The sequence below is a fragment of the Stegodyphus dumicola genome, chromosome X1 (genome assembly GCF_044657685.1).
Source record: "Stegodyphus dumicola isolate Sdum_Otavi_A_Nest chromosome X1, ASM4465768v1".
Taxonomy (NCBI): Eukaryota; Metazoa; Arthropoda; class Arachnida; order Araneae; family Eresidae; genus Stegodyphus; species Stegodyphus dumicola.
This window is the reverse complement of record NC_140780.1, coordinates 70,174,117-70,184,081: the sequence shown is the minus strand read 5'-3', so window position 1 is coordinate 70,184,081 and position 9,965 is coordinate 70,174,117. Positions and strand designations below refer to the sequence as shown.

General features: G+C 32.9%; 1 protein-coding gene across 1 annotated transcript; it reads right to left on the bottom strand.

Annotated features, from left to right (window-relative positions):
- Positions 1-2,113: 2,113 nt before the first annotated feature.
- LOC146993192 (general transcription factor II-I repeat domain-containing protein 2-like) lies at positions 2,114-8,478 on the bottom strand. The gene is made up of 2 exons (XM_085808163.1): positions 7,431-8,478; positions 2,114-2,187 (listed from the first exon to the last, which is right to left on the bottom strand). The coding sequence occupies exons 1-2, from the start codon at positions 8,476-8,478 to the stop codon at positions 2,114-2,116; spliced, it is 1,122 nt and encodes a 373-aa protein (XP_085664289.1).
- Positions 8,479-9,965: the final 1,487 nt, after the last annotated feature.

Below are 9,965 nucleotides of genomic sequence, written 5' to 3'. Positions count from 1 at the left end.
CGTTTACTTCAACTAAAACGTATACCAAATTCCTACAAACATAAAATTCACAAAATAACTATCATTTAATTAAAATATAATTAAATTCAAAAACACTACTTAAATATAAATGAGCACATACATTAAATTAATACATACATAAATACCCATTTCGAATTCACTTTAGTTACGGCCATGGGATCCAAAAATTCACGAACATTGTTTCACACAACACAGAATAAAGCCAAATACAAAATTTCCAGATTTTTTCCCGATTTCTCCCCTTTTCCGATTAAAGAACCGTAATTCGTCCATTAATATCACATGACATATCCCATGATCTCTCATTTCCCTCACACAAAATAATGCGTAATCGGAACTGAGTACTGCTCACATTATTACCAAAGTCCCAGGTAGTAACCTTTATCGCCTCCAAAATGTCGCCAAACTACCAGTTACCATATTGTAAAGATCAACCAAAAAAGGTGTAAATCTGTGTCTTCTGAAATTGATTCAAAATCATATATTTGTGACAACTGTGAAATAGACTGTAAAACCCGCAGTAACCTTTTTCATCATAAGAAGTTTTGCTGTTCTAAATATAATTTAAATATTCGTAAACCGTGTGTTTTTCCTGATTGCAAAGCATCCTTCCAGTTTATTAGTGATCATAATAAACATTTGGCTGAATTTCACAATTCTGAGATGGATGTGAAGGAGCTTAATTTTCATGAATGGTGGAGTTTCAGCTGTGGTTAGAATGTCATTCTAAGGAAACATTCAGTTCTTTTAAGAAGTGTTCTGGAAGTAAACATAAAGTTAATAAAGCATACCATTATTATTGTTGTCACTTCACTGTAACACAAAAAAAAAAAAAAAAAAAAAAAAAAAAAGTGCCAATTTCAAGTAGAAAAAATCTTAAAGGTTCTTTACCATTAGGCTTCAGATGTCCATCCAGAATTTTAGTTTCTGAGGAACAAGATCTTGCGACAGCTATTTTTTATTCAGGTCACAATCATGAGCTGTCGTTTGAAAATACCAAATTTCAACAGCTTAGTCAGAATTGTCGTGATCAAATCAAAACTTATGCTCAGTTAGGTGTTTCCACCGATCAAATTCAAGAATTTATCTGAGATGGAAGTGGATCACGTGATAATAGAGAGAGCTTAAGTATTAAAGATAATTTTGTAACATGTAGGACTATAAATTACTATGTAAAGCGTGTAATGATTTCTTCTCTTGGTGATGATTCACTTTCTGTTGCTGCCATAGTTGAGAAACTTAGGCAGGAATCGTATGACCTTATTCTTATTTACAAACCTCAAGGAAAACCAACATTGTATGGTCCGAAAGGCCTTGACACACTGTCTTTTACACTAGGATTGCAGACAAAGGAGCAAAAAGAAATGATGATTAAAGGTTGTAACAGGATTTTATGTATAGATTCTACTCACAAAACAAATCAGTATGATTTTTATTTGCTAAATTTAACTGTCCCAGATGAATTTGATAGTGGTTACCCCGTAGCACATTTTATTGCAAATCAGTTGGATCAGGATACGATGTACAATTTATTTCTTAGTATCAAATGTGTAATACCTGAGCTTAATATTAATTGTTTAATGACAGATGATGATAAAACTACACATCCTGCATTTGAAAAACCATTTGGTCCAGGTATTAAACATATACTATGTAAATGGCATGTACATCGTGCATGGCAACGTAGTTTATTTCGAATGGTTTCAAGTCAAAAATTTAGGGATGAAATTTATTTTAATTTAGTTATATTGCTTGAAGAAACTAATTCTTCTTTATTTATTTCTATGATGGATAATTTCCTTCAAAAGTTTCGAGCTGTTGCACCATCGTTTGTAAATTATTTTGAGGAGTATTATTATTGCCGAGCAAGTCTGTGGTCAATGGCATACAGAAACTTCCCTCATGCATTCACAGATACTAACATGTATTGCGAGTCATTTCACAATAAATTGAAAACTATGTACTTAAAACGTAAATTTAACAGACGCCTCGATAATTTAATTAATGTGCTTTTAAAAATTGAAGAAGATATTTACATGGCTTATAAGTATAAAGTTGAAATTAACTGTAAAGAGAGCATCTACCAGCCAACTTATAATAAATGACATGAATCTGGAATGAAAATACCTGATAGTGATGTAACAGAAACACATCCTTGTTTGTGGTCTATAAAATCACAGACACGTAAAAATATTCAATATACAGTTAAGCGGTTGCATGAACTATGTTCAGAAACAGATCATTGTTATTCAAAGTGTATTAACCTCTCCTGTCTAAATCTGTGTCATCATTTATATAATTATAATTGTCCAGACTTCAGCACACTATGTAAACACGTACATAAAATACACTCAATTACATGCAGGCAACCAAGTCCTTCTGTAATTGCAACAGATATCCTTAAAGCAGAAAACTCCTCCCCTCTAGAATTGATTAAAAAATCTAATGCTATTTCAAATACTGTTGTGTCAGGACTAAAGACAAGGGCTAGCTCATAGAGCGTTTCCCCCTGAAACAGGCAGTGAGGAGTGATGACGTAGCAATGATGGCACTGAGCGCGGAGATGCAATTGACAACATAGAAATTAGCGTTTTAAATCTGAAGAACCAGCGTTTAAAATGAGCTGTGTGTGAAAGGTAGCTATAATTTGGAAGAGACAATGTTACTGCAGTATGCATTTTACACTGAACATTACAAAATTTAATAGTACTTACTCAATTTTAAAATAATAGATAAAATGCGCTACTCTTAGCATAAAGTTCCTTTTTTTATTTGCAGGGATTTTTTTTTTCTTTAAATGCCTGTTTGTTTCTAATCATTTCTTTAAATGCCTGTTTGTTTCTAATCATTTCTTTATCTGCATGTTAACTAAGAGAACTGTACTACTGCTAAGATAACTATAATAACAGCTATTTAAAATTAATCAAAATAATAACCTTAAATTGGCATAGTTTTAAACGTGTATGGTTATATATGGCAAAATTTCTGCTAATCTAAGTTTGAGTTTCAGCCTAATTGTAAATTTTACATTAGCATATTTTTCTCCCGATTCATTATAATAACATATATTTTTTTAAAAATAATTTTGTAACTTAAGCTTACATCAATATTTCATTTAAATAAATACATGTAAGATTGTTATCTTAATTTAGACAAAACAACTTTATTCACAGTACCTAAAATAATTATTTAATTTTTCAAAAGTGGGGGTTAAGGGGGCAGGTCTTCTTATGCCAATTACTTTAATATTATACTTTATATATATTTTATCTAGAATGCTAAGCTAGCACAAAATTGAATCAATAATAACAGAGGATAAAATAAAAATAACTGTAACAATATCTTAACAGAATTAGTTCTCATTTGAAATATGCTTTACGCTATTAACTTCTAAAATGCAATCTAGAAATATTTCAAATCAAAACATATTATATATACTTACTTTTTGTCTCTCGTTTCCCTTGACCATTAAATAATTTGGTTTTAGTTTGTGACACAATTTAATTCTCTTTAATAATATCAACATTTAAAACAGTTCCATCTTCTAAAACAAATCCTTTATCTAAAAAGTGGTTTCTCAGTAATTTGAGCCCACCAGAGGCCGAGCGGTAAAGTCGCTGAACACTGGTAGTTCGGTCCGAGGTTCGAATCCCGCGAACGGGCTGGCTGCATGGGCGTTTTCGTGGTTTTCCCCATGTGTAACGTGTATACGAGCCAGTTTCCCTTAGAAAGTCCTCCACGAAGGCATCCCTCCCCTTAGGCAGATAGCCCTAGTGTGCTTTGTCATAATTAAATACACCAACACTCAGTAATTTGAGGCAGTGCGCTAAATCTGAAAAAAACCCATATTTTTTTCGTTTGGAATACTGGATTTGGAAAATGAGAACTATTAATCGAAATCTGTAACTCTTTCCACAAAGTAGTAGATTCTCCTAAATCAGACACTATTGCTTTCACTTCTACTCTAGATGATTGAATATGTCTTATGAGTGAAAAAAGAAGTTTTTTCTTCATTGGAGTGTTAAAATCAAAAAATATTGGTTGTTTCCACTGCGAAATGAGACCTCTTATTAAAACAAACTGCACTTTTTGAAAAGGACCGATTTTGGTCCAGTTTAGAGTCATAGCAGAGTTTAGAATCTATGTGCATTTCGTCGAAACTGAGAACGCATATTTTTTCTACAGAATTCAAATATTGGCATCTTTCCTTCATTACAGCAAGAACATCACTCTGAATTCCTGGACTACATGAAAATTTAGTGCAGTTCTAAATATCCGCATATAAATGTGCTAGTGCTAGGTAAAGGAATTCCCATTTTTTCTTTCCAAAAATCGTAGCTTTTAGATGACAGAGCTCTTATGACAATGCAACGTGAAATATCTTCACTAGTCCACCGAATTTTTTCCTTCTTTTCTAGCAATGCGTTAATCTGCGTCTTTATAAAAATATGCTTTAGACGTTTTTCCAAATTCTCCGATCTATTCTGTTTTTTCCTAAATTTCGCTGTTTGGGATTTTAATTTCTGAATTTCCGATACAAATTTCTTTCTAAATGTCGTCCACCTTCTTTGTCGCTGAGCAAACATTCTAAAATCTTTCTTTTCTCTATTTGTCAATATTTTATTACAATTTTCTAAGGATATTATTTTGTTCTTCAAATTATCAATACATTCTTGTTTATCTTTACACTTAGGGCACTCAGGGATATTGTCACATAGGGCATTGTCACTTGTGACTTTTATTTCAAAATCATTCACATTTGATTTATTATTGTCAGCTTCAATTTCATTCTCGGCCTCAGAATAAATTAATTCGTGTAGTCTTTCAAAAGCACTCTGCATTAGTTTTTTTCAAATCTCTCCGATTTCTTGGTATTATTTTGTTTACTGCACACGATAAATTTACTTTCGGCACAGCATTGCATTTCAACAGTTTCTTTTGCGGCAATCCAAGCAAGCGATTTCTCATGTTATCTTCATAATCACTGCACAGAAAATGTTCGCTGCAAATTCTTGCTTTTTTCACATTAATAGAATCCTGTCTTCGACATTTATGTATCCATTCTTTCGTCAAAAGCAAATTGTTCTTGGTGAAAGCATGAAATACAATATCTCTTCCTTTCGTATTTCTATAAGTGTTACGGCACGTTGCTACAGCACAAGAAGCCATATTACATAAAGGGTACTTTAAATATAGAATTTAAAATGAAAACTGACTAAAACTATATATACACAAATTATTTTAAATATTTGCATTATTAGAAAACAAATATGTATGATTAAAATGAATTTGGGATATGCGATCTCCAAAAAATCGTCTCGCAACTGAATGAAACTACAGTTTTAAAGGCGCGAAATCAGAGCAGGTGCAACAGAGATACGTCAGATTACTCCCGGTTCCCCCCCTCTATGAGACTCGCGTCGGCGAGGAGTCGAACAAAGGAATGACCTAGCCCTTCTATTTATCCCTGCTGTTGTGTGTAAAACGTACTCGCCGTACCTCCTGCTGTGAGAGCTGCTTCGCTGCTATTGGTTAGAAGAATTTAGACGTAACATAGAGCTTTCGACGTCATTTGTTTTGTCACGTGGTAAAGCTTCTCGTACTCCAGCCATATTTGTTCGGATCGGATCGCGTACAGTGGTTATGTTTTAATCCTTTTAAAAAAATCAGTTGAGAAGTCAGAGGTGATTTTATGTGCAACTGAATTAATTCATATTTTAATATATATTTTCACTTTATGCAATACACACTTGAGAAATACTGGATCATTACAAAGGAAGGAAAATGGGTTATTTGCTTGAGAGGGTTATATCCATATTGCATTTTGCTAATGGAATGTTGGAAAAACAATATTTAACATAGTTTATTAATCTTTTATCGTGATACAACCACATTTTTAAGAGCAAGATTACAAAGTTTACAATTATACACCTAAATTTATCTCAGTTTTCACTCTGAGATGGAATCCCAGGAAAAATATTGTTAATGATGGACTAGTAGTTATATAGAGAAAGCACACGTGGGATCTTTTCCTTTACTGAATAACATTTGCCAGTCAATTTACAGCAAAATATGTATGCCTACATTGCCTACTGTCCATTAAATTAAATATAACCTTTGAATCGCTCTTAATATTATTCTTGTTTTAAAAGTAACTATTGTCAGTTAATTCTATCAATAACCTTTAGTATGCATTAGGTAGTAAGGAATATACTTTTTAGACACATAAACATTGCTTGGATTATCCTATATTTTCACTTATATTTTAAAATACACAGTGTTATTTCCATTATCTATTTCTACTTCATTACCTTTTTTGATGATCTAGTGTGACAAATTGCATTTTGAATGTATTTTAAATTTACCATTAATATCTTAAACTACATTTTGCACCAATATTTATGTTTGCTCTCCCATTAAGGGAAACAAATATAATTATATAAGTTAAAATGTTTCATGGTTTAGACCAGGGGTCTCCAAACTACGGCCCGAGGGCCACATCCGGCCCGCGGACAGATTTTGTCCGGCCTGCGGAGAGCTAGCATACTTGAAAACTCCTTTTGAGAACATATTTTTTATAGCAAATTAAATTTAGTTTACTGAAGTATTCTAATTTTATGTTGAATAATTATTAATATGACATCTACATTGATATGGTCATGGGCTAACTACTCATAACATTGTTGTAGGCTTATTGTTATTTTTTTTGTGATAAGTTGGATAAAGAAACACAGAATTGTAATGAGTAAAGACATGTATAATATGCAGAAAATTTAACTTCAGTACATAATAACTAACAAATTATTGAAATGAATCCAACTAACATTTTATACATTTTAAATAAAAACATAACTTATAACAAGCATAATGACATATGAAATACTAATGAGATTTATGTAATTGAGATTTTCCACTGACAATAGTTTGTAGCTGTGGACTAATTTTACTTGTACCAATTATTAAAATAGATTTAAGATGCTCATCAGTTAATTTAGATCTGTAAACATTTTTTGTGTACTTCATTTTGGAGAAGGTCTTCTCACACAAATAAGTAGTACCAAAAACAGAAAACAGCCCACGAGCAAATTTATGCAAATTATCAAATTGTGTCAGTGGAAGACTCTTATAAAATTCCAACAAAGATGAGTTTTGATATTTGTTCTTAATTATATCAATGCACTGTAGATCAATCATTTCCATTTGAAGTTCCGGGGCTAGGGTTTCAATGTCAGTATCAAAAGGATTCTGAAAAATCTTAATTTGATTCGCAATGGCATCAAAGTCCGAGAAACGAGTATCAAAATTTACTTTCAAAGCACTCAAAGTTTCGATTGCAAAATCGATAGGAAACTCAGTCTCAGTGGTGTGGCTGAATATTTCACATGTTTTAAAATGTGAAAAACATTTACTTCGTAGTTGTGATTGAAACAGTATCAGTTTCTTCCGGAATGATTTGATATTAGTGTATAAATCAGGAAGATGCTGGTTTTCTCCTTGCAATCTCAAATTCAGTTCGTTCACATGTTTTGTCAAATCAACATAGAATGCTAACTTCCACAGCCATGCGTTGTTTTGTAATTCAGTAAGAGGGCGATGCTTTTCATTCAAAAAAATTTCGATCACTGCTCGAAGTTCAAAAAAGCGCTGAAGGACTTTCCCACAACTAAGCCAACGTACGGCAGTATGATAAGGTAAGTCATTTTCTCCAATCTCTTCAATAAATTGTCGGAATTGTCGGTGATTCAACCCAAAAGATCTAATAAAATTAACAGTTGATATGACTGGTTTCAGAACTTCAGACATATCCAAACATTTTCCGCACAAGGACTGTTGATGAATGATACAATGTAAGACTAATGGTTTTGAACCACCGTCATTTTCTACAGCCTTTGACACAAGAGCGACCACTCCTTTATCTTTCCCACTCATGTTTTTGCCTCCATCAGTTGTAATACATTTCAAGTTTTTCCATCGAAGGTTCTTTTGATTAATGGCCATTTCAACTCCTTTAAAAATATCTGTACCAGTAGTTGTGCCATGAATACTATACATATCAAGAAGTTCTTCATGCACTTCATAGCTTTTATCTACTCCTCGAATATAAATCAACACCTGAGCAGTATCTGACACATCCGTTGACTCATCCAAGGCCAAAGAAAACCACTCAACATGTCCATTTTTGTCGAACAGTTGAGAGGATATATTTTCAGCAATGTTTTCTACCCTTCGAGCCACAGTGTTTGCTGACATACTGACAGTTTTTAATAAATTTACCTTTTCAGGGCATATTTCTTCGGCTACTGCAATTATGCATTCTTTGATCATTTCTCCATCGGTGAATGGTTTTCCACGTTTTGCAATTTCAAGAGCCACACGAAAGCTGGCACAAGTTGCAGCCTCTTGTTCAGTTTTGAGTTTTGTAAATGAAGATTGCTGCGATTTCAATCCGCGTTTCATAGCTTCGAATTTTTCTGTCCGCAAACTCCCTGTATATTTTGAGTAATTTCGAAAATGTTTTGTTTCATAATGACGTTTAATGTTATATTCTTTGAGAACGGCTATGCTTTCATTGCAAATCAAACATAGCGCCTTGTTACTGGACTCAATTACGAAATACTGAATGTTCCACTGATCTTTGAATTTTCTGCATTCACTATCAATTTTTCGCTTCTTTTCCATACTACTAAATCACACACAAAAGCAACAATTCAAATCAAAATACTGTTACAAAGATGTCTTAAACTTAAACACGCACAAACACGTTTTAAGGAGGTATGCACTATTTTATTCCACAACAGTGTCATAGGAACTGACTTCTGTACGTGCTATTAGCGCCATCTGTTAGTGATGGAAGGTACTACCTATTTCCGCTTGTGTCCACCAGATGTCGTGTCACGTTACTCCTCATGGCTCGTACTCTACGACTAATCTAGAAATTACAGATAATGACAGGAAAATTAATAATATGCAGTGCTGCCGTTTTGCGGACTTTAGTCCGATTTGCAGCCTTTTTTAAACGTTGCGTACTTTTTCGGACTTTTTTATTCATCAGTGGACTATTTCACTTTTTACCACCGGCAACAATGATAATATGGTTTTGGCCCTCGGAACTTACTGGAGTAATCAGTATGGCCCTAAGGCTGGAAAGTTTGGAGACCCCTGGTTTAGACCATCAATACTTTTTCACAGCATTCTGGTGAGATTCAGAAAATTAGAAAGTACCAAAATTCATCATTTTAGAATTATTTTGAGTAAGTTATACACTTTGTGAACTGTGATGAACAAAAATTAATAAGCTGTGCTTCCCTCAAACCAATTTCCTTTCTTTCACATAATGATTTATTTGCATATATCAGAACTTTACTATTGCAATATGGAATGATTATTATTTCAATCTATGAGATTTTTACTTTACCACCAAAGAAAATGCACAGACATCATTGCTGGGAAATAACTACCTCTAAAAATCTGAGATGTATTAATAATAAATAGGTACCTTTGTCACAATTTGAATTATCATTTTTAAAGCACATTGATACTTAATTATGTTAAAAGAAAGGAAAAAAAAAAAAAAAAGCACTGTCCTACTTGATCTGGTTTTCCTACCTGAGCTGGTGAATGAACTCACTAGTTTGACTCATTGATTAAGATAACATAATCTGTATGTATGCCTGTTACAGTTATATTATTCTTCAGTTCAGAACTAAGTAGGTGCTACATAGCAAAAAGTTAAAGTAGTTTTTTTTTTTAAAGTGACCATTGTTTCAGCTAACTTTGGTAGAAAAAAATAAGCAGCCCTTAGATGCTTTGCCATGTTCAAGTAATCTAACCAAACCCTCGTTAGAACGTCATAAGTGACTACAGCTATAGTTGTGCATAGAACTTTGCAAATAGAAGGATAAATAATATAAATTAATTTTTTCCAGATGAATCTTAATGCATCA

Excerpts from the sequence above, each read along its gene's own strand:
- LOC146993192 (XM_085808163.1), bottom strand. The coding sequence starts at position 8,478 with ATGAAACGCGGATTGAAATCGCAGCAATCTTCATTTACAAAACTCAAA. Across the intron at positions 2,188-7,430 it reads GTTTCAATCACAACTACGAA|ACCACAAACAAGGATGTGTT; the intron begins GTAAATGTTTTT and ends GTGATTTTATAG.